Source organism: Eschrichtius robustus, chromosome 6, assembly GCF_028021215.1.
Source record: "Eschrichtius robustus isolate mEscRob2 chromosome 6, mEscRob2.pri, whole genome shotgun sequence".
In the NCBI taxonomy this organism is placed as follows: domain Eukaryota; kingdom Metazoa; phylum Chordata; class Mammalia; order Artiodactyla; family Eschrichtiidae; genus Eschrichtius; species Eschrichtius robustus.
The window spans coordinates 78,371,492-78,398,001 of NC_090829.1; the positions used below are offsets into that span (position 1 = coordinate 78,371,492).

General features: G+C 36.2%; 1 protein-coding gene across 1 annotated transcript in view; it reads right to left on the reverse strand.

Annotated features, from left to right (window-relative positions):
* SLC49A4 (solute carrier family 49 member 4) overlaps nt 1-26,510 on the reverse strand; it is a 98,751-nt gene that overhangs the window by 51,909 nt on the left and 20,332 nt on the right. Inside the window, exons 3-4 of the mRNA XM_068546618.1 lie at nt 16,856-17,121; nt 5,904-6,033 (exon numbers count right to left, since the gene is read on the reverse strand). Coding sequence (XP_068402719.1) covers nt 5,904-6,033; nt 16,856-17,121 — 396 coding nt within the window. The remainder of the gene's footprint in view (nt 1-5,903; nt 6,034-16,855; nt 17,122-26,510) is intronic.

Here is a 26,510-nt window from a genome sequence, read left to right on the forward strand (position 1 = left end):
TATCAATGTCAATTTTCTGGATGTGATATTGCACTGTAGTTTTCTAAGATGGTATCGTTAGAGGAAACTGGGTGAAGGGTCCATGTTATTTCTTCGTATTATTCTTTACAACTGCATGTGAGTCTATAATTATCTCAAAATAAAGTTTAATTTAAAAATGTAATAAAAATTAGATACCATTAACAACAATTTTTAAAAAAATTTGAACTATAAAGTATCTAGGCATAAACGAGGAAGACCCAAGACCTCTATGGGTGGGAGGGGGTGAAACACATAAGGGCACAGAAGATGATTTAAATAAATGGAGACAGAGTCTATGCTGTCAATTTACTCCAAATTAATTCACGATTCAACGCAATCACAATTAAAATTCCAGTTGAATTTTTTTAGAAACTTATGAAATTTGCTCCAAAGTTCATATGGGAAAATAAAAGTCCTCAGAAAGCTAACTCATCCTTTAAAAATACGAAAAAGGAAGCCCTTGTCCTGACAGATATTAAGACAAACTGCACATCCAGAGTAATAAAATTAGTATGGTATTGGCTCAAGAACAAAGAGAGCAATGAAGGAAAAAAGAGAGCTAAGACACAGAAACTCAATGTACAATAAAGGCGGCACTGTAAAAATCAAAGGGCTAAGGATTGTTTAGTGAATGGTACTAGTTCACTTTATGGAGGGGAAAAAAGAAAACCCTGTATCATTAGTTAACACCATACACTAAGGTGGATTCTAGGTGGGATGAAAACCTAAATGTGAAAGAAAAAACCAGAAAGTTGATAAATAAGGAATTCATTGACAAAATTAGTAGACAGATAACAGAATGCAAATAGAAATTTGACTTTTTAAAATCAACAGGGAACTTATATCTAGAATATGTAGATCATTAAGGAAAAGAAACTACCACTGAGAAATCGGCAGAAGAGGAATTTACAGTAGATGGAAACCTAAATGGCAAACAACCACATGAGTCTCAAATTTATCAATAACCAGAAAATGCAAATTAAACAAAAGATATATTTCTTTATACCCATTAGACTAGTGAAAATTAGAAAGATGGATAATGCCAAGTTTGGTAAGCATATAGGGAAATGGGCACTGTGGATGGAAGTATAGACAAGTGCAGGCATTTTTTTAGAGCAATTTGGCAATACTTGGCAAATTAAGCTTAAAATAGCTTATGACCCAGCAATCTTGTTGTGGGGTCTGTTTTCCAAAGAATTCTTAGGTCTATGGTGATGTGCAGGATGTCACTGAAGTGTTATTTGTGGTGACAATGAGTTGGAGGCAATCTGAGTACACAATGCAAGTGGGTATACAAAACGCAATGGTTTCATACCATGGAGTACAAAGAACTAGGTGTACACATAGCACAGGGATACATCTTGACAACAGAGCACTAATATCACAAAATGAGAGCTATCCAGATATCATGTGCCTCCTGATGGAAGAAGGTAGCATCACCCATGAAGTAGTCTTGTAAAATCAAAACCAAAACCTGAATCAGAACATAGCTCTAGCTAACAATTTATAGGAAATACAAAGGACAGAGGAACTTGGCAAAGTACTACAAAGAGGCAATCAACAAAATCTAGATCTCGGAAACAAGAGAGCTGGTTCCTCAACAAATAAATTACAAGGGAAAGAGAGATGGAAAGGAAACCTACAGATTATAAGGCATTTGAGCCAACTGCAATGCATGGACCTAATCTAGATTCTGATTCAAACAAATTGTTAAAAAAAAAAACAAAACTTATGACATTTATGAGACAATTGGAAATTGAAACACTGATTTGACAGTAGCAAACTACTGCTAAAACGTTTTTAGTGTGACAATGGTACCATATTTATGTTAAAAAAGAGTCCCTATCTTTTTAACATATACATATTGAAATGTTTATGGGTGAAATGATTTGTCATTTGGGATTTGCTTCATAATACAGGAAGGGGAGAAGTGGGTACAGTACAAATGAAACAATATTGGTCATAAATTGGTAATTGTTGATATTGGGTTATGGGGATACAGATGTTATACTATTCTACCTTTGTACTTCCAAAATGAAAAGTAATTAAAAAAAACCACATAGTGTTTAGTGAAAAAAAGTCAAACAGAATGAGATACATAATTGCCATCATTTAGATAAATTAAACACAGAGAGGCATACAAAACAATACAAATGTCACAAAGCACAAAGAGATACACATCAAATGCATTTGAGAGGTATCCTAGGTAGGGGGAAGGTAATGGGAGTGAGAAATATAAATAAAAGAATGAATGAATAAATAAATGAATAAACGTATTCATGTATCCTGTTCATGTATCCTGAAGTAAGGAACACGTTCAACTCAACTCTCCACTCTTGAAGTCTAAAAGGCAAAAACAACAACCACCATCATCAAACATTAAACTGATACATAAAGGGAGAAAAATGTTTACATTAGGTTACACAGGTTAAACGCATATTAAGTGATGGGAATCATATGGACAGTAAATAAATAATTGTGGTGGAAACTTTGGAGCATAACCACTGATTTTTTTTTTCTGCCCAGACAATGGAATTAGAATCAAGAGAAGCAGTTATTCTGATTAATCCAGGAAGTAATGATATCAGGAGTTCTTTGAAGGACCAGGGAAAATTACACAGGTAGGTTAGGGGACTGGAGCGTGGCAGGCCCAAAGAACTCCCCTGGAAAGCCCAAAGTAGAAGCAGGCAATCCTGCACAGTAAACGAATGAATATGGGAAGAGACAAAGGAATGTTAGGCATTAGTGTAAAGGGATTTTAATAGAGAAGAAAGATCTTATACTCTATAGTTTGAACAGAGAATAAAGATCTTGACTCTAGGGTAATCAGAAGCAAACACAGGGTATATTGTGGTCAAAGTGATCATTTTAAGTTGTTTTTTCCTTGTCAGAACAATCCTTTACATAACTCCTTACCTTAAAACCCTACAGTTACTCCACATTTCCCACAGAATAGTCCAAAATTATTAGTATGGCATAATCTGACCCTAACCTACTTCTCTAGCCTTACCTATTGCTCTCTAACCTCTAGCTCTGCATGGAGAAAAATTTAGTTAAATAACATCTTAAAAAAAAAAAAAAGTATCATTTTAACTCTCATCTTACAAATATGTTCTACTGATCACAACTCAATTGAACTAATATTATTTTTTTGCCTATTATGTGGAAGGCAATTTACTAGCTGCTACAGAGATGTGGTTTTCAAAAACTTTTTACTGTACTCCAGAGTAAGAAATATTCTACCTACCAATATTCAGTATATAAATACTGAAACAAAAGTATCACAAAAATATGTATCATTACTATAGGAGATGCAATAATATTTTCTATTCTTTTTTATTCCATTCTACTTTTTTTAAACAAAAAAGGTGGTCAACCCTCTAAATTGGTTGGCTATGAATCAAACTTTGAAAAACAATGTTACATAGCTATGCTGTCTAACATGGTAGCCACTAGTCAAATGTGGCTATTGAGCACTTGAAATGTGACTAGTGCAAGTAAAGAACTAATTTTTAATTTTACTTCATTTTAATTAATTAAAATCTAATTTAAAAACAGAAACAGTGAAAAGTATTTTTCCATTAAACACAACTTTATTTTTTTGGCAGAAGTACATTTCACTTTAACTGCTGCATTGGGTAAGATATTACTGTAGTGTGCATGTGGTAGCATATGTTGTTTCTAGTATTATAACCCGTCACTGATCTTCTTGGTGTCAATGAACTAACTCAGTTCTAATTATTTTTTACACACTGATATAACATTGTAATTTGCTTATGAATATTTTATGCAGGAAGAAAAATACGAGATGAAGTATGTTGCAAATTTCACAATGAATGATAGATGCAACTTAATGCAGCAGAGTAAAATTGATGTCTGTTATGGAAAAAAATTTTTAGGATAATTAAGTGGATAATATTAAGGGACATGTTCAACAAATACACAATAAATTGTATAAGAAGTTTCTTCTTAAAGTCAAAAAAGAATCAAGAAGATTATTTGTCTGAAATCTAAATTAAATGTTCAACAAACATTTTTAAACAATTTTTAACAGATCTGAGCTTATACTTTTGGTCAGCTATAAAATGGTTTGGATTCCTGCACAAGAAGTAAAACATTTTTAGATGGAGAGATGGTAAAATAAATTGTTCTTTTAGCTATGGAAGTTTTGTTTAAAATTATGAAGAGAAAAAAATGTATTTTACAGAAGTGAAAGATCTTCAATTAAGGCCCAAACAATTGCCTATAGAATGTAAGATCTTTTAAATAACATCAAAGATGTATTGATTCAAAATTTGAAAAATTGCAGGTAGTTATTTTTAACTTTAGATAAATAGTGCAATATGGGAGACACTGCTCAATGAAAACTGTTTTAATTGTAAATTTAATGAAATCTAAATGCAGACCAAGTATTTCTAATGCAAATTTAGCATCTAAATTGAGATGTACTGTAAGTATAAAATACACACTGGATTTCAAAGATTTTCTATGAAGAAAAGAATGTAAACTATCTCATTAATAATTCTGAATACTGATTACATGTTGAAATAATACTTGAGATATATTGAGTTAAATAAAATATGCTATTAAAATTAATTTTACCTGTTTCTTTCTACTTTTTTTAAATAAGGCTACTAGAAGATTTAAAATTACACATGTGGCTCCCATTATAATCATGTCAGACATTATTAATATATAGGATACAAAGATAGTTCTTGACCACAAGGAACTTACCGTCTGGTGGGAGAGGATGACTAGAAAAGAAAGAACTAACTAGGGAGAGTTGTTGATGAATCAATAAAAACTCATCACAACTAACTGGAGAAAAAAATCCAAAACATAAGTTCTAGTGGCCCAATTACAAATCATAATCATCAGAAATGGTCTATATATCCAAAGAATCAAATTCAGTACTGGACCTTCAAGTATTTGAAGCCTTCAAGCGTAGAATTTAATCTAATTACCTTTAAGTTGTACCAATAAAATAAAGTAAAATAAGAAATTAAGTTTCTCAAAGTATGATCCCACTGGAGGTTCAAGATGATTTTAGGTGATATGTAAATAAACATTATTTATTTTATTTGCTTTGTATTAAATAGCACTTGTTTATTTTAATGTGTATCAAGAAATACATAATGAATAAAAATAATCTGCATATTAGGAAAAATATAATAAACACATGAAACACATGATTTCACAGATACTATTATGTGATGTTTCCCTATAAAAGAAAATTATTTAAACAAAAGGTTTGATTTTTAAAATATGGGTGGTATATAGAGAAGGCAAAATCTATAAAGATTTTTGCTTTGGGCAATTTTAATTTTTTTATTTTATTTTATTTTGTTTCTATTTTATTTTATTTTTTTTTAACATCTTTATTGAAGTATAATTGCTTTACAATGCTGTGTTAGTTTCTGCTGTATAACAAAGTGAATCAGCTATACATATACACATATCCCCGTATCTCCTCCTTCTTGCATCTCCCTCCCACCCTCCCTATCCCACCCCTCTAGGGGGACACAAAGCACCGAGCTGATCTCCCTGTGCTATGCGGCTGCTTCCCACTAGCTATCTATTTTACATTTGGTACTGTATATATGTTAGTGCCACTCTTTCACTTCGTCCTAGCTTATCCTTCCCCCTCCCCATGTCCTCAAGTCCATTCTCTACAACTGCGTCTTTATTCCTGTCCTGGGCAATTTTTAAAGATAGATTTCTGATAGGAAATCTCTCTAAAATATTTAATCAATATTTTATCAATTATTTACAACCTGATTAGTAGGTTGTTGAAAAACTACTATCTTAAATTATCTTAGATAAATGTGGAATTATCTTCAAGGTGCTAGTCAAAACCACTAAGTGATTTTAAGTATATTTACCTTAATAATCTACAAAAGCTCCGCCGATAGCTCAGCCGCTGGCTAGCTGCAGCAACACTGGGAGGAAGAGGAGGCCGCGGTGGGAAATAAGCTAGAGTTGCAGAAAATAGTAAGCAGACAACTCCAAACTCTGAAAAAAAAAAAAAAAAGTAAAATGTTAATCAGACAACACAAAAAGTTCAGTATCTCAAGTATCTATCTAACAAATATTTATTGCGCATCAATGAAGCTTTAGATATATAAAGATAAGCAAAATATAGTACTTGCCTAGCTAAAATAGCTCAGTATTGTGAGAAAGACTGATACATAAAAATATAACTTTCAGCAGGTAAGGAGTCATAAGGAAATAAGTATGGTAGACTTATGGTATAGTATACTACACAGAAAGAGGATTGAGGCAGTAAACAAATGTTACTCTGGAGAAAACACATTAAAAACCAACAGTACTATCTATAACAGAGATCTTTAAACAGGTCTAGGATGACTATCTAATAAGCATGGTCCTAAGAAATAAAGAATATAATAGAAAATTGGTAAGAACAGAATAGGAGAAAGTTTGTTTGATCAATGACAGGATATTCTGATGTACCGTGTAGGACAGACTCAATTTATAGGCTACATGGGAAATCTGAACAAAACAGGAAAGCATCCAAAAAAGAAAAAAAAAAGAAAGAAAGAAACCAGGAGACAGAAAGCAAAATTTAACAAACACAAGACTAGCTAATGTAGGTTATTAAACAATCAGAAGTAAAAAGAACACCTGAACCATCTTAGTTTGGCACCATTACAGAAGGAAAGGTTCCTAGGAGTCCTGATCATTCCCTCCAGAGTTCTCGCACATGGAAACTCCAGCTTTTAACTGTGCCCAATTTAGTAGAAAAGCATGACTCTAGTAGAAAAGTCAGGAAGCCTTGGAGTATAGACCTATCCATGCCATTAATTAACTTATAAATTGAATGAATCTCTTACTCTTTCTGGGCCAATAAAGGAAACTGATTAAGTGATTTCTAGAGATCCTTTCAGTAGGATAATTCTAATTCTAGGGCTATATTCTTAGCAAAAGGTACAATATTTCTATAAGACACTTAACCACAGATAATGTCTTTATTCTTTGACAATCTGAGGAACAACAAGAAGTAAATGAATTGCTTTAATTTACAGTCCTTTTAATTATTAGTAACAATGAATGAGCATCTTCCATATGCTTACTGGCCATTTGTATTTCTTCTGTGATTGCCTTGTTTGTATTCTTTGCCCATCTTACTACTGGCATTTTTGTAAACATCTTCACTGAGATATAATTCACGTGACATATAATTCACACATTCAAGTGCATATTTCAATGAATTTTACAACCATCATCACAATTAAAAAATTTTTTCATCATCCCCCAAAGAAACTCTGTATCCATTACCCCACAAATTTCCTAGCCCCAGGCAACCATTAATCTGCTTTCAATCTCTATGGATTTGAGTACTATGGACATTTCTAATAAATGGAATCATATAATATGTAGTCTTTTGTGACTGGCTTCTTTCACTTAATGTTTTCAAGATTCACCCATGTTGGAGCAGTACTTTATTTTTTGCCAAATAATATTCCACTGAATGGATATACCACATTTTAAAATCCACTTAGTTAATAGACATTTAGATTGTTTCTACTTTGGGGCTATTATGAATACTGCTACTACAAATATTTGTGTGCAAATTTCTGCATGGATGTATGTTTTCATCTCACTTAGGCATATACCTGGAAATGGAATTGGTGGGTCATATGGTAATTTATGTTTAACATTTTGAGGAACTGCCAACCTGTTTCCAAAGAGGCTGTACCATTTTATATTACTACCAGCAATGTATGAGGGTTCCAATTTCTCCACTTTCTCATCAACACTTGTTATTTTCCATTTTATTGATTATAGTCACCCTACTGGGTTGAAGTTTAATTCATTATGGTTTTGATTTGCATTTCCCTAATGACTAATGACAATGAGCAACTTTTCATATGCTTCTTGGCCATTGGTGTATCTTCTTTGAAGAAATCTCTATTCGAGTCCTTTGCCCATCTTTTAATTGAATTGTTTGTCTTTTTGTTGTTGAATTGTAAGAATTTAAAAAAATATTCTGGATACAAGTTCCTTACCAGATATATGATTTGCAATTATTTTCTCCCATTCTATGGGTTGTCTTTTCACTTTGTTGATGGTGTATTTTGAAGCACAAGATTTTGAGATAATGAAATCCTATTTTTCTATTTTTTCTTTTGCCATTTGTGCTCTCAGTGTCCTTTATAAAAAGGCTTCGCCTAACCCAAGGTCATGAAGGTTTACTCCTATGTTTTCTTCTAAGAGTTTATATAGTTTTAGTTCTCACATTTAGGTTTATGACCTATTTTGAATTAATTTTTATGTATGGGGTAAGGAAGGGATTCAAATTGATTGTTTTGCATGTGCATATCCAGTTATTCCAATACCACTTGTTGAAAAGACGATTCTTTCCCCATTGAATTGTCTTGTCACTGTTGTCAAAAGTCAATTGACTATAAATGTAATGGTTTATTTTTTGGAATCTCACTTTTGTTGATTTATATGTCTATCATGCCAGTACCATGCTGTCTTGACCAGTGTAGCTTTGTAGTAAGTTTTGAAACTGGAAATTGTGAGTTCTCCAACTTTGTTCCTTTTCAAGGTTGTTTTGGTTATTCTGAGTCCCTTGTATTTCCATACAGATTTTAAGATCAGCTTGCCAATTTCTGCAACAAAGGCAGCTGAATATTAATTGAGATTGCACTGAATTTGTAGATAAATGTAGAGAGTATTATCACCTTCACACTATTAAAACTTCTAACACATGAACAGGATGTCTTTCCATGTCTTTAGGACTTCTTTAGTTTCTTTCAATAGTGCTCTATAGTCTTCAGAGTGCAAGTTTTACACTTATATTGTTAAATTTATTCCTAAATATTTTATTCTTTTTGAGGCTATTGCGAATGAACTGTTTTCCTAATTACATGTTTGGATTGTTCATTGCAAATGTGTAAAATACACTTGATTTTTATATATTAATCTTGCACCCTAAAACTTGTTTTTTTAGATCTAATAGTTTTTTTCTGGCTTACAGAGGATTTTCTGTATTCAAGATCACGTCATTTTCAATAGAGATAGCTTTACTTCCTTCTTTCTGATATAGATGCCTTTTACTTATTTTTCTTACTCAGTCATCCTGGTTAGAATCTCCAGCACAATGTTAAGTAGACATGGCAAGAGTGGACACCCTTGTCTTGTTTCTGATCTCAGGAGGGGATGCATTCAGTATTTCACCATTAAACATGATCTTATCTATGGGTTTTTTTGTAGATGCCCTAATATTATTAGGTTGAGGGAGCTCCTGTTTATTTCTAATTTGTTGGGTGTTTTTATCTTGAAAGGGTGCTGGATTTCCCAAATGCTTTTGTTTTTCATCTATTAAGATGATCACATAGTTTTTCTCTTTTATTCTATTGATTTAATATATTACATTAGCTGAATTTTGAATGTGAAACCAAATTGCATTCCAGGAATAAATCTCATTTGCTGGTGGTGTATAAGCCTTATTATGTTACTGGATTTGGTTTGCTAGTATTTTGTTGAGGACCTGTGGGCCTATATATATTGGTCAAAAGTTTACTTATGATGTCTTTGTCTGAAATAATTTTAGTTTAAGAGTCATTAATCTCTTAAGATCATGATTCTAAGCAAAATATTTTTTAATGGAATGAAGGGTCATGGGACATTATCTCAGGGAGGCAAACTGGAAAATACAAAAGCACTGAAGCAATAGCTGGAAGCTTTGAGTAGGGGTTTCTGCTTGACTGCATGGGAACCATAAGGCAGAGGATGTAGAGCATTAATACATGACCAATAATGCCTAAAATCCAGTCATTTAAAAGATATAATGATTGCTTAAGCTTTCAATAAAAAGAATGATATAACCAAAATAAAGTTTAAAATTTATGTTTTACCTACTTTCAGTTTTATTTACTTATTTACTTTTACATTTCAACTTCTTTCTTTAAAAGGAGTGAGCTGTCAAGCAGAAGTAAGAAGAACTACAATCCTGCAGCCTGTGGAACAAAAACCACATTCACAGAAAGATAGACAAGATGAAAAGGTAGAGGGCTATGTACGAGATGAAGGAACAAGATAAAACCCCAGAAAAACAACTAAATGAAGTGGAGATAGGCAACCTTCCAGAAAAAGAATTCAGAATAATGATAGTGAAGATGATCCAGGACCTCAGAAGAAGAATTAAAGAACAAACAAACAGAGATGAACAATACAATAACTGAAATGAAAATTACACTAGAAGGAATCAATAGAGTAACTGAGGCAGAAGAACAGATAAGTGACCTGGAAGACAGAATGGTGGAATTCACTGCTGCGGAACAGAATAAAGAAAAAAGAATGAAAAGAAATGAAGACAGCCTAAGAGACATCTGGGACAACGTTAAACGCAACAACATTCGGCTTATAGGGGTCCCAGAAGGAGAAGACAGAGAGAAAGGACCTGAGAAAATACTTGAAGAGATAATAGTCGAAAACTTCCCTAACATGGGAAAGGAAATAGCCACTCAAGTCCAGGAAGCGCAGAGAGTCCCATACAGGATAAACCCAAGGAGATACACACCGAGACACACAGTAATCAAATTGGCAAAAGTTAAAGACAAAGAAAAATTATTGAAAGCAGCAAGGGCAAAAATGACAAATAACATACAAGGGAACTCCCATAGGTTAACAGCTGATTTCTCAGCAGAAACTCTACAAACCAGAAGAGAGTGGCATGATATACTTAAAGTGATGAAAGGGAAGAACCAACAACCAAGATTACTCTACCCAGCAAGGATCTCATTCAGATTTGATGGAGAAATCAAAAGCTTTACAGACAAGCAAAAGCTAAGAGACTTCAGCACCACCAAACCAGCTCTACAACAAATGCTAAAGGAACTTCTCTAACTGGGAAACACAAGAGAAGAAAATAACCTACTAAAACAAACCCAAAACAATTAAGAAAATGGTAATAGGAACATACATATCGATAATTACCTTAAACGTGAATGGATTAAATGCTCCAACCAAAAGACACAGGCTTGCTGAATGGATACAAAAACAAGACCCATATATATGCTGTCTACAAGAGACCCACTTCAGACCTAGGGACACATACAGACTGAAAGTGAGGGGATGGAAAAAGATTTTCCATGCAAATGGAAATCAAAAGAAAGCTGGAGTAGCAATACTCATATCAGATAAAATAGACTTTAAAATAAAGAACGTTACAAGAGACAAGGAAGGACACTCCATAATGATCAAGGGATCAATCCAAGAAGAAGATATAACTATTATAAATATGTATGCACCCAACATAGGAGCACCTCAATACATAAGGCAACTGCTAACAGCTATAAAAGAGGAAATTGAAAGTAACACAATAATAGTGGGGGACTTTAACACCTCACTTACACCAATGGACAGATCATCCAAACAGAAAATTAATAAGAAAACACAAGCTTTAAATGACACAATAGACCAGGCAGATTTAATTGATATTTATAAGACATTCCATCCAAAAACAGCAGATTACACTTTCTTCTCAAGTGTGCATGGAACATTCTCCAGGATAGATCACATCTTGGGTCACAAATAAAGCCTCAGTAAATTTAAGAAAACAGAAATCATATCAAGCATCTTTTCTGACCACAACACTATGATATTAGAAATGAAATGTAAAAACCACAAAACACATGGAGGCTAAACAATATGTTACTAAATAACCAAGAGATCACTGAAGAAATCAAAGAGGAAATCAAAAAACACCTAGAAACAAATGACAATGAAAACACGACGATCCAAAACTATGCAATGCAGCAAAACCAGTTCTAAGAGGGAAGTTTATAGCTATACAAGCCTACCTCAAGAAACAAGAAAAATCTGAAATAAACAATTTAACCTTACACCTAAAGGAACTAGAGAAAGAAGAACAAAAAAAACCCCAAAGTTAGCAGAAGGAAAGAAATCATAAAGATCAGAGCAGAAATAAATGAAATAGAAACAAAGAAAACAATAGCAAAGATCAATAAAACTAAAAGCTGGTTCTTTGAGAAGATAAACAAAATTGATAAACCATTAGCCAGACTCATCAAGAGAAAGAGGGAGAGGACTCAAATCAATAAAATTAGAAATGAAAAAGGAGAAGTTACAACAGACACCACAGAAATACAAAGCATCCTAAGAGACTACTACAAGCAACTCTATGCCAATAAATGGACAACCTGGAAGAAATGGACAAATTCTTAGAATGGTATAACCTTCCAAGACTGAACAAGGAAGAAGTAGAAAATATGAACAGACCAATCACAAGTAGTGAAATTGCAACTGTGATTAGAAATCCTCCAACAAACAAAAGTCCAGGACCAGATGGCTTCACAGTTGAATTCTATCAAACATTTAGAGAAGAGCTAACACCCATCCTTCTCAAACTCTTCCAAAAAATTGCAGAGGAAGGACCACTCCCAAACTCATTGCATGAGGCCACCATCACCCTGATACCAAAACCAAAGATACTACAAAAAAAGAAAATTACAGACCAATATCATTGATGAATATAGATGCAAAAATCCTCAACAAAATGCTAGCAAACAGAATCCAACAACACATTAAAAGGATCATACACCATGATCAAGTGGGATTATCCCAGGGATGCAAGGATTCTTCAATATATGCAAATCAATGCAATACACCATATTAACAAATTGAAGAATAAAAACCATATGATCATCTCAATAGATGCAAAAAAAGCTTTTGACAAAATTCAACACCCATTTATGATAAAAAATCTCCAGAAAGTGGGCACAGAGGGAACCTACTTCAACATAGTAAAGGCCATATATGACAAACCCACAGCAAACATCATTCTCAATGGTGAAAAACTGAAAACATTTCCTCTAAGATCAGGAACAAGACAAGGATGTCCACTCTCACCACTATTATTCAACATAGTTTTGGAAGTCCTAGCCACGGCAATCAGGGAAGAAAAAGAAATAAAAGGAATACAAATTGGAAAAGAAGAAGTCAAACTGTCACTGTTTGCAGATGACATGATACTATACATAGAGAATCCTAAAGATGCCACCAGAAAACTACTAGAGCTAATCAATGTATTTGGTGGAGTCGCAGGATACAAAATTAATGCACAGAAAATCTCTTGCATTCCTATACACTAATGATGAAAAATCTGAAAAAGAAATTAAGGAAACACTCCCATTTACTATTGCAGCAAAAAGAATAAAATACCTAGGAATAAACCTATCTAGGGAGACAAAAGACCTGTATGCAGAAAACTATAAGACACTGATGAAAGAAATTAGAGATGATACCAACAGATGGAGAGGTACACCATGTTCTTGGATTGGAAGAATCAATATTGTGAAAATGACTATACTACCCAAAGCAATCTACAGAGTCAATGCAATCCCTATCAAATTACCAATGGCATTTTTCACAGAACTAGAACAACAAATCTTAAAATTTGTATGGAGACACAAAAGACCCCGAATAGCCAAAGCAGTCTTGAGGGAAAAAAACGGAGCTGGAGGAATCAGACTCCCTGACTTCAGACTATACTACAAAGCTACAGTAATCAAGACAATATGGTACTGGCACAAAAACAGAAACATAGATCAATGGAACAAGATAGAAAGCCCAGAGATAAACCCACGCACCTATGGTCAACTAATCTATGACAAAGGAGGCAAGGATATACAATGGAGAAAAGACAGTCTCTTCAATAAGTGGTGCTGGGAAAACTGGACAGCTACATGTAAAAGAATGAAATTAGAACACTGCCTAACACCATACACAAAAATAAACTAAAAATGGATTAGAGACCTAAATGTAAGACCGGAAACTATAAAACTCTTAGAGGAAAACATAGGAAGAACACTCTTTGACATAAATCACAGCAAGATCTTTTTTGACCCACCTCCTAGAGTAATGGAAAGAAAAACAAAAATAAACAAATGGGACCTAATGAAACTTAAAAGCTTTTGCACAGCAAAGGAAACCATAAACAAGACGAACAGACAACCCTCAGAATGGGAGAAAATATTTGCAAACAAATCAACGGACAAAGGATTAATCTCCAAAATTTATAAACAGCTCATGCAGCTCAATATTAAAAAAACAAACAACCCAATCCAAAAATGGGCAGAAGACCTAAACAGACATTTCTCCAAAGAAGACATACAGATGGCCAAGAGGCACATGAAAAGCTGCTCAACGTTGCTAATTATTAGAGAAATGCAAATCAAAACTACAATGAGGTATCACCTCACACCAGTTAGAATGGGCATCATCAGAAAATCTACAAACAACAAATGCTGGAGAGGGTGTGGAGAAAAGGGAACCCTCTTGCACTGTTGGTGGGAATGTAAATTGATACAGCCACTATGGAGAACAGGATGGAGGTTCCTTAAAAACTAAAAATAGTTTTTAAACCATATGACCCAGCAATCCTACTACTGGGCATATACCCAAAGAAAACCATAATTCAAAAAGACAAATGCACCCCAATGTTCCTTGCAGCACTAGTTACAATAGCCAGGTCATGGAAGCAACCTAAATGTCCATCGACAGACGAATGGATAAAGAAGATGTGGTACATATATACAATGGAATATTGCTCAGCCATAAAAAGGAACAAAATTGGGTGATTTGTAGAGACATGGATGGATCTAGAGACTGTCATACAGAGTGAAGTCAGTCAGAAAGAGAAAAACAAATATCATATATTAACGCATATATGTGGAACCTAGAAAAATGGTACAGAAGAACCGGTTTGCAGGGCAGAAATAGAGACACAGATGTAGAGAACAAACGTATGGACACCAAGGGGGGAAAGCAGCGGGGGGTGGGGTGGTGGTGTGATGAATTGGGCGATTGAGATTGACATGATGTATACACTGATGTGTATAAAATGGATGACTAATAAGAACCTGCTGTATAAAAAAATAAATTAAATTAAATTTTAAAAAAAGTCATGCCTTTTACTATATAATAAAGTGGGAGACTGAAGAGTAATGTAAGCAGAAAATAAGAAATTTCCTGGGCATTCTGCAATAACATTGGATCCCCAAAAAAAAAAAAAAAAAAAGGTGTGAGCTGTCTACAGGGGGGTTAAATGCTTTATTTACTGCCACCACCTCTAATTTCACTTTTATTCCCTCTGAATCCTACTGGGTTGGCCAAAATGTTCGTTTGGGTTTCTCCATGTTCCGGAAAAACCCGAACGAACTTTCTGGCCAGCCCAATGTTTTGAAATGTAAGTTCCATTATATAACTCTCTAGTGTAAAATTCTCCAGAGTGTGGCCTTTGCCTACAACATGATGAACTTCAAACCCTTTACTTCTGCTTAGAAGGCTTGCGTGGTATGGCTTACCTCTCTGGCTTCATCTCTCACCACTCTCACCAGATCTAAGCCACTCTGGGTTTTCAGTTGCTTGAATGCAGCAGGCTCTCCCCGCCGTTACTGGGCTTCTCCTCCATGGTCCTCTCTGTCTTTCTAATGTATTCTTCCTTGTTCCCATTATAGTTAGCTAACTCTCTTTCTTCCGTCAGGTTCCAAATTAGATGCTGCAACTCTAGGAAGCTCTACTTGACCACCAAAATCTGGTTAGGTGCTTCTCCTCTGAGCTCTCAAAGCAACTGTAGGTCTTTGGTTATAGCCCTTACCACCCTGTTTTACAACTGTCTGTCTGTATCCTTTGGGACACTGTAAGTTCTGTCTGGTCAGGAACCATGTTCACTTCAGTGCCTAGCACACTGACAGATACATAGGAGTTCAAAATATATTTGTTAAATTAATAAGTAAATACATGAACTAATACGAAGTTCATCATAATCTGGTCCTTTATCTTTCCAGTCTCATTTTCTGCCACTTGCTACCTATACCCAAACACATATTTACACTACTCTAGTCATAGCAAATTACGTGCAGTTCCCTGGACATACTGAGCTCTCTCACACCTTCTCTGCTTTCTCAGTTGCTGTTCCTTCTATAAGGAATACCTTAACCCGCTTGAACATTCAGTGAACTCCTATGAAATTCTTAGTTTTAATTATCACATTCCTAGTGAAGCCTTCCCTGACTCCTCAACTTCTCCCCAAAGCCAGGTCAATTAGGCCTTCTAAGCTGTGTATATCCTTATTTGTATTATAATGATCTCATCAGTGATCTTACCAAATCCCAGTGCTTAGCTGGGATTGATATATAGTAAACACTTATAAAAAGTTTTCTGAATGCAGAAGGAAATAATAAGCAGGCACATGGGGAGAGGGGATATATTTAAGGAGATCTAAGAGTGGACTAGGGCTTGACTCTAGAAATAAAGAGAAAGGACCCAGGAGAATATTTTGAAAAGATCAACACCCCTTATTAATAGACTAAACATACAGAGAGTAGGAAATGAAAAGGATAAATCATGGGTGATATAGGTTTATAAGGTTAGAGAACATGGCCAATAACAGGGAAACTGCAAGGGAGAAAATGGGCTTAACACCTACCAACAGATGCTTAACAAATATTTATCGTGGATCATGATGTTCAGTTTTTTATACTGATATCTAGAAAAGACACCAGACAATGTGTTATACAGTACTTAACTGTAAATGGACGGGAAGAGCGAAGTTAAGAAATAACCTTACATGTAGCAATAATACATTTTAAACTTAATAACTTCCAAGAAAGGGTCAGTTTTAAATAGGCATCTCCATATTATGTGAAAGGAAAGCACATATATGAATATGTATGGATTAGTCCTCTATGTCATAAGAAGTGATCTGGTATACAAAAAGTAGAGTGAAGATGATGGGGATAAAAGACAAAATATAACAGGAAGAAAATAAACTTTAAAATACCTGCATATAATACAGTCTCTATGCGATCTTTAATGTGGGCCCTGCTATTCTCTGAAGCAAGAAGAGGCGCCGTCCCATTGGGAGCTGGAACAACAAGTGGTCCAACTAAAAATGCACATGCTCCCCCAAGATAACTGAGCATTGATGCAATAGCTGTGGCAGTGGCCCGCTCGTCTGCAGAGAACCACGTTGTGGAGAGGAATGGAGCTGCGTTCATTACAGTCGGACCTGCCAATCCATTTAACAGCTGTCCTGCATGGATTAGTCTGCAATCAAACAAATTAAAAGGCTGTGAGGTAGCTGAGACAGGAATCTTCTAGACAAAAAGAAGTTAGCCACACTGCAGTTAACTATGGTAATAAGAATACATATCTGTAAAGACTATGACACACCTGAAACGTAAAGTATGGTGACTCTCTGTGAGGGAGATAAAATACAGCAATAGTCACCCCTTATTCATTTCACAAATATTTACCAAAGCCTCTGATTTGTGTCACATTCCAAACTAAATACTTCCAATAACTTGTTTCATTTGTTATCACAACACTATGTGGAAGCTATTATTATCCTCATTTATTGAGATATGAAAGCTTTGGCTTAGAAAGATAAAGAAACTTGCCCAAGTGCTAACAGGCAAGCTAAGATTTAGACCCAGGTCTGACTCCAAAATCCATACTCTATTAGACTGCCACTCACAGAGACCTAGTAAGTGCCGCCAGCCCTACAATAACACAGTTAGCTGAGCTCAACATTTCACACCTACTCTGTGCCAGGTGATGGAAATACAAAAAAGAAAGTAATCATTATAGAATCTTCTAATGGAAGAGGAATCAAAGGATCTTGTCTGCACCTAACTAGTTGAATGGCCCTGGGTAATATGTCTTTGTAGGATTCCATTCCTTCTCCTGTAAAATGATGAGATTAGTTTAAATTGAATATTCATGCCTTGAGCATTTGTTAGGTTAAGGTACTATAATCACAGATCACTGGGTCCCTTCCAGTCCCAATTCTCTGACCATGACTTTAATTGTAAGGGTTAGTGAAAAGTAGTTTCTTGCTTCCATTCCAGTTGTTCTCTTGCTCATCCTTCCTCACTATTCTATTCAGTGCTCTATCCTGTTCCCTGCTGAACACGGAACGTGAAAACCCTTTTCCCACATTTCTTCCTCCACCCGCAAAATATACATTCACATTCAAGAGTAGCCTTGAAGGAGAAAAGAAGCCAGAAGTCCAAAAAGCACAGAGAAGAATGGGAAGCGAGTCAACCTCTTCTGCCTTGAAGGTAGAGGAAAGGGAAGGAACAGTGTATGTGACATACGCATGATACTAACTACTTTTTCTTTCTGTTCCTTTTGCTTTTCAGTCACCATGTGGGTGCCAAATCCTCTTTTTAACAAGTACCACCTTAAGCTACTTAGAAATAGTTTTTCGAATGTAGAAGGAAATAATAAACAGGCATGTGAGGAGACGTAGGGCCCTAATGTAGAAGCATAAGTGAGTGGGAAGTGAAATATGTGAATTACGTCTGCTCAAATCTTTGTAAATGTTGGAAAAGTTATTCGAAGGCAAAATGGCTTCAAGCATCGTTAATGTTACTAAATTAAGAAAACCAAAGACATTTAAAATTTTTCTTGTGTAAGGGGAACTATTTTCTAGATGACAAACACAATTAAACTGCTTATAAACCAAATACCTCCTCCAAATGCCAGAGGGTCCCCAGCTGTCACACAGAAATTTCATCACAGAAATATTCTTGAAACACTGTCATTAAGTGGTTTTAATCATGACTCGCGATGGTACAATAATCAAACGACACATGATGGCTCATAAAGGTAACTGCTTTGACATTTAACACCTTTAATGAGGTGTTCCTGAAAGACTCATCTCATCTAGAAGGAGAAGGGTTGGAATGAGTAAGTTTTATTATGCCTAAAAATGTTAAGAGTAGGAGAACATGGAAGAAACGACCTATTAAAAAAAAAAACTTGATAAAACAGTATGAATCCTGAAAGCTAAGGTATAAAACTCAAATCACTGTCATGGCTTAACTCTTTGCTACTTCTCAGTGAAATCATGAATAGACTATTTTCCAAGCAGCAAACATAAGAGTCATAGAACATGTGAGCTTGAGATAAGGTAAGGATCATCCAAGTCCAGTTTACTCAATTCTCAGATCAGAATATTTCTCACTATAACATGTATACCTGCTAAAGTAAGTATCCAGAGCACATATGGCACTAGGGACATTTCAGATGGCTACTAAGTCTAAAAGGTCACCAAACTTGGAAGGCCAACCTAAAACACGAATTATCAAAGTGAAAAATCATAGTGAAAAACAAGCTGTTTTGGTGTTTAAAAATTATTCTAATTTAAATAAGTATGTGCTTTTTTGCATTAAAGTCATCATAAATAAAGGTACTCCTCATAAATGAGCTCAGTAGAACTGGGACCTACAGGATTTGGGGTTACCCTCTGAATTCGTGGGAAACCTGGCAGGGAAATCCAGTGCCTGCTCTTCCCAGCATCTTTAAATTTTCCAGAACTTAGTTCTGCTCCTTCTTTCACTTATATCCTAGAGTCCCTCAGGGCCTGGCACTTACTAAGTGGTTATAAGCACTGCCATCCGATAACCAGGGCGTAACACCAATCTGTAATATAAAGATTTTCATGTTTGCCTGACACTGGTTTCCGTCACCTACCATTAATGTACCCTATTTTTCATGTGGTTTATGTTTTCCTTTGCTGTGCAAAAGCTTTTAAGTTTCATTAGGTCCCATTTGTTTATTTTTGTTTTTATTTCCATTTCTCTAGGAGGTGGGTCATAAAGGATCTTGCTGTGATGTATGTCATAGAGTGTTCTGCCTATGTTTTCCTCTAAGAGTTTTATAGTGTCTGGACTTACATTTAGGTCTTTAATCCATTTTGAGTTTATTTTTGTGTATGGTGTTAGGGAGTGTTCTAATTTCATTCTTTTACATGTAGCTGTCCAGTTTTCGCAGCACCACTTATTGAAGAGGCTGTCTTTTCTCCATTGTATATTCTTGCCTCTTTTATAAAAAATAAGGTGACCATATGGGCGTGGGCTTATCTCTGGGCTTTCTATCCTGTTCCATTGAGCTATATTTCTGTTTTTGTGCCAGTACCATACTGTCTTGATTACTGTAGCTTTGTAGTATAGTCTGAATGGGAGTAAATATTTGCAAGTGAAGCAACTGACAAAGGATTAATCTCCAAAGTTTACAAGCAGCTCATGCAGCTCAATATCAAAAAAACCAAACAACCCAATCCAAAAATGGGCAGAAGACCTAAACAGACATTTCTCCAAAGAAGATATACAGATTGCCAACAAACACATGAAAGGATGCTCAACATCACTAATCATTAGAGAAATGCAAATCAAAACTGCAATGAGGTATCACCTCACACCAGTCAGAATGGCCATCATCAAAAAATCTACAAACAATAAATGCTGGAGAGGGTGTGGAGAAAAGGGAACACTCTTGCACTGTTGGTGGGAATGTAAATTGATACAGCCACTATGGAGAACAGTATGGAGGTTCCTTAAAAAACTAAAAGTAGAGCTACCATATGACCCAGCAATCCCACTACTGGGCATATACCCTGAGAAAACCATAATTCAAAAAGAGTCATGTACCAAAGTGTTCATTGCAGCTCTATTTACAATAGCGAGGACATGGAAGCAACCTAAGTGTCCATCAACAGATTAATGGATAAAGAAGATGTGGCACATATATACAATGGAATATTACTCAGCCATAAAAAGAAACGAAATTGAGTTATTTGTAGTGAGGTGGATGGACCTAGAGACTGTCATACAGAGTGAAGTAAGTCAGAAAGAGAAAAACAAATACCATATGCTAACACATATATATGGAATCTAAAAAAAAAAAAAAAAAGGTTCTGAAGAACCTAGGGGCAGGACAGGAATAAAGACGCAGACGTAGAGAATGGACTTGAGGACACAGGGAGGGGGAAGGGTAAGCTGGGATGAAGTGAGAGAGTGGCATGGACATATATACACTACCAAATGTAAAATAGATAGCTAGTGGGAAGCAGCCGCATAGCACAGGGAGATCAGCTCAGTGCTCTGTAACCACCTAGAGGGGTGGGATAGGGAGGGTGGGAGGGAGGGAGATGCAAGAGGGAAGAGATATGGGGATACATGTATATGTATAGCTGATTCACTTTGTTATAAAGCAGAAACTAACACACCATTGTAAAGCAATTATACTCCAATAAAGATGTTAAAAAAAATAAAAATTAAAAATAAAAAGCCTTGGGATAAAAAACTTACCCTATTTTATGAAATTAACTTGTTTGTAAAAATATATTTAAAAATAATTCAGTTATATATATAAAATTTAGTTTTCCCATTTAATAGTAATGCATAGAGGGTTTTTTTTTTTTTTCTGGAAAAGTGCTGGCCCTAAGACATAATAAAATCATACAAACATTACCGTAAATTCTTTAAAATGACAATTAAGGAGAGGAAATAATTATAAATTGTTCAATACAAGTTGTATTATTTAATTCATTTAACAAAGATGTACTGAGTATTCACTGTGTATTGGGTAGGCACTGTGATAGCAATGGGTACACGGGAATATAAAATTAAAAAGCTAAACTCTTTAAGTAGAGTAGTTGAAGAGTCACCTACCAGTACTGTATCAGGAATATAAAGAAAAATAAGGCAATAATTAGGCCTAAGCTTGTGGGGCCTGGGACAAGAGTACCAGTAGAGGTCCCTGCACACCCTCCTTTTCCTCTGACCTCTGGTTCTGATCTACAACATCAGGGGCTTCGCATACATGCACATGAACCTTAAGGTCCAACCCCATCCAAGCTCCATCTATCCCCTTCCAAACACCTGCCCCTTAGCTACCCCTTGGGCCTAGGGAGCACACCCCAGGGATGCAGTTCACTCTTGGAAGAACAGACCTGGGGAAGAGGTATGTTGCAGGGATTGCTGGGGTCTTGTGTAGCTTGAAAGTGGTGATGGGCAGGGCAGACACATCTCTTTGACTCTACAGACTCCTCACCCCATAAGGAATGGCAAAACTGAAGTAAAACCAGAGTGGAACACGCTTAGGCATGGAGTCCAGGACAAGGACCCGGTGGCACTACTGGCAACAACAGTGAGGTACAGAGGAGGGATGGTCTGGAGGGCTGTTAAGGTGGTATACTAGATATAGTTAAGTGAATGACTAGATATAAGGGGGGGTACCCGTAACTGTAAAAATGTCCAACAAGTGGTTGACTACAGGTTGCAAGCTAAGGAAAGGGGTCTGAGATGAGAGATATATATTAGGTTTGGGGAACAAACTCTGGAGAATACCATCGTCTTTTAAATAGTCAGAGGAAGAGGAGTCTAGAAAGACAATTGAGAAGGAGCAATTATAGAGGCAGAAAAAAAAATAAAACAGGAAAGACTGGTGTCATAGTAACTAAGGAGAGAAGGGTTTAGAGAAGATGAAAGTGAGGTACCAATAATCTCAGATCAAACAGAAAGAGGGTTTAACTGAAATGTAACCACTGGATTCGGCAACAAGGAGGTCTTGCATGACCTGAGCAGAAGCAGTTTCAGGAGACTGTTGAGGATGGAAGTCGGATACGTGAGAAAATGGAAATTTACAATTAGACTATTCATTCTAATTGTTAAAAACAGATGCCAGAACAAAAATTAGGTATATGAACTTGACAGTATGAAAAGGAAAAACACCCAGCTTAAATGAACAGTCTGAACTGAAAAGTCTCTCTGCCTTCCCATGCTGAAAGATAAATGCAACTTGTTGTGATTGTCCTAAATGCTTTCAAAGCACTCCTGAAAGAAGCTGGCTTTCAGAAACTCATACCGATTGATCTGGGCTGACTGTTAAAAACAACACAGAACAACAAAAGAGGTGTGATTCACAACCCTCCGTTAAGTGAAGTAGATCACATAACTTAATGTTAATTTTTCTGTGTCATGATTACATGCTTCAGTTTTGTTTTGCAAGTAGCAGTTAAGTTCCTTGTGGGTAAGGACCAGGGTTTCTAATCTCCCCAGAGTGCCTCCCAGGGTGCGAAGGCAGTGTGGATGCTCTCCAGGATCCAAGTACAGGGAAGTGGGGTCACCGAAATACACAACTAACCTGTGCTGTACAAACCTCACAAGGTTCCACCACATACATCACATCAGTTCCACTTGTAAATTTTAAAAAGCTTATATTCAGCAATACAAAAAACAAGGTGATTAATATTTGGGAAACAAAACTTTTAGAAAAAGAAAATGAGAGTGGTTAGAGCGAGGCCAAGGCTTTAGCACTGTCTCAAGCATAGTGCAACCGGGGAGGGCAGGCAGAAGTTAGCAGCATGAGGATGTAGTTTTGTCTCCTGGGCAATACGCTCTGTAGCAGAAAAGGAGCTCTCTGGAAGCTGACTAGTTAATTCAAGGGGTCTAACTCTTGCTTCCTTGCCTGAAACTTCATGCCTGATGAAGATGGGTATACTCGTATATTCACAGTTAGGAGACTGCAGGTGTCCTGACCTTTGCAGGTCAAGCCCTGACAGACGTGCCAAGGCACAGGGGTGCTGCTCTCCTTCATCCCAGTCTCCTCTCACTGGTCCCTTAATTGACTCCCTCTCCTTGTCTCCCACCCCCCTCCACCCAACTTCCTTTTCTTCCCTTCTCCCTTGGGTCTTTTTTCTTTGTTCCTTTTTTTTCTCCTTGCCTAGCTTCTGCCTACTTCTGAGGCCTAGTTTACACGGTCCCCACAGGCCAGGTGGAAAATAGGGGAATTTCCCTTGTGGGCTGAGAAGAAGATTAGATCAGAGCTTTGGGAGTTTCTCCAGCATCAGCAGAACCAGATGGTAGAGACTAGGAAGTGGGAGCGGCCCACCAGTGTCGGCACTGCTGAGGCTGGCTGGCCCATGGCAGGCATGAGGACACCTAGCATGGCCTGGCCACATCTGCCCCGGCCCTGGGCACCTCAGCCCTCAACTGCTGCCCCTGCCCATGGAGAGGCCAAGGCTCAGGGGCACGTAGTGTGGCATTTCTGCACAGCTGCATTCCTTTTCTTATTATTCAGTATACTATAGCTTTTCAAACAAATGCCAATAGCTAAAGTTCAAACTGAAGACCTGTTAAGTTCATGTGTTCTCATGTCCTTGACATTTTAGCTTGTACTTAATGATATTCTGTATCCCAACCTTTTGCTTCCTGACATTCTGGAACAAATACCCATGATTCTTAAATTATTTTCTACTTAGAATAATATGACGTTTTAGAATTTGAATTTTCATAGTTGGAAGAGACTTCAAACCTCAGCTAGATAACCCACACTCTTGATTTTATAGAAAAACTGAGTTCCAGAAAAGCTAATAATACACTTAAAATCACACTTATTTTATAACTTATTTATAACTTTCTTTTCTTCAAAAAGTATTCGTGGGGGGAGTTCCAAAGTCATATAACTAGTTAATGGCTAAGCCAGGACTAGAAATCAAAATTAAATCTGATTTCACCAGTCCACAAATCTGTTTTTTTAAATTTAACTTTTTTAATACAGCTGGTTCTTTTTATTTATTTATTTATTTATTTATTTATTTATTTATTTATTTATTTATGGCTGCATTGGGTCTTTGTTGCTGTGCGCGGGCTTTCTCTAGTTGTGGTGAGCAGGGGCTACTCTTTGTGGTGGTGCACGGGCTCTAGGCAAGCGGGCTTCAGTAGTTGTGGCGCACGGGCTTAGTTTCTCAGCGGCATGTGGGATCTTCCCGGACCAGGGCTCGAATCCGTGTCCCCTGCACTGGCAGGCGGATTCTTAACCACTGCACCACCAGGGAAGCCCTAGCTATCTATTTTATACATATTAGTGTACATATGTCAATCCCAATCTCCCAATTCATCCCACCACCACCCCCGCTCCCCGCTTTCCTCCCTTGGTGTCCATACATTTGTTCTCTACATCAGTCCACAAATCTTTCTACTCTTCCACATGGCCTCCATTCTGAAGGTTCTCTGTAACTAACATTAATGATAAAGATCATTGATTATTGAGATAACCCAAGGTTCTCAGATCCAAAGGCATGCAGTAGCTGGCATATTTTTATTCTATGCAGAGATGTACTTTATAAACCTTTATTATGACTAGCACTGGGGATAACATTAGAGAGTTGGCTTTTTAGAAACTTAGCAGGTATTTCCTGCTCAGCTCAGTGTAAATCCAGCATTCTTTTTTTTTTTTAAGTAATATCAACTGATGATTTTTTTAATTTTTAAAAATATTTATTTATTTATTTATTTTTGATTGTGTTGGGTCTTCGTTTCTGTGCGAGGGCTTTCTCTAGTTGCGGCAAGCGGGGGCCACTCTTCATCGCGGTGCGCGGGCTTCTCACTATCGCGGCCTCTCTTGTTGCGGAGCACAGGCTCCAGACGCGCAGGCTCAGTAGCTGTGGCTCACGGGCCCAGCTGCTCCGCTGCATGTGGGATCTTCCCAGACCAGGGCTCGAACCCGTGTCCCCTGCATTGGCAGGCGGAGTCTCAACCACTGTGCCACCAGGGAAGCCCCCAGCATTCTTAACTTAAATTCTATGTATTTTTAATGTGAAATGATTAAGAATCCATAAGAATACTTATCTCTAACACTCAATATGCCAATGGTTCACAAGCTTTCTCCCAATTCCCCATTCCTAATCATCCTGCATGAGAATAAACTCGTGTGTTACAGGATTTCCTGGATATTGAAAATGGTCTAAAGTGCTAGAAGTAGTTTTCCTTTATTTAGCCCAAGAAGGCAATAAAAAGGGTCAGAGATGCTATGAATTAATTACAGGAAAAAGGAAGTTAGGAAGGGAGAAATAGAGTGAAATGGTGAAAAGGAATGAGCTTTCTAAAGATTTTTACCATAGCCTCAGTTTTCTTTTATGAAAATCTATTTCCCTTTTGTACCCTTTAATAATTTTGGCCAATTATGATCCAATTAAAAATATCTACTGCATATCTACTATGGTCAAGGCACCTGCAGCAGACACTAAAGGGACTATAAAGATAAGAACTATAGTCTTGGCCTAAAGAAGCTTATAATAATAACATATCAAGTACAGTTACAGAAAGCTCATTAAAAAACACAGTGAAAAGAATATTGGGTTAGATATCAAAAGACTCAGCTTCTAGACTTATCTAAATTTATTAACTGTATAATCTTTGGTGAATCGCTTATTCTCTTTCATTTCAATTTCCCCAAAGGTACTTTATCTCACAGGATTTTTATTAAGGCCAAATACGATAATCTCTCAGCAAAGCACGGGAGAAAAATGGACTTAGTCCTGGTCTGAGAGAGACCTACCTCCCCCCATTTTGTCTCATAACGTTTTTCTTGTCTCATAACTTTTATTTTGTCCTCTTAGTTTAAAAGTATTTTATATATATACTCGTAGTAGAAAAGAAGTGCATAGAGAAGAAAAAATCCATAAATTCAATGATTCAGTAACTCATATAACCATTCCTAATATTTTGATTTTTCAGTCTTTTTTTCTTTCAGTTTTTTTTTTTTAATGCATCTCTCAATCAAGACAGGCACAGGTAATCATAGATATCAAATTGAATATACAGTTTTATGCACTAAATTATTTTAACTTTATAGTCTATAATAAG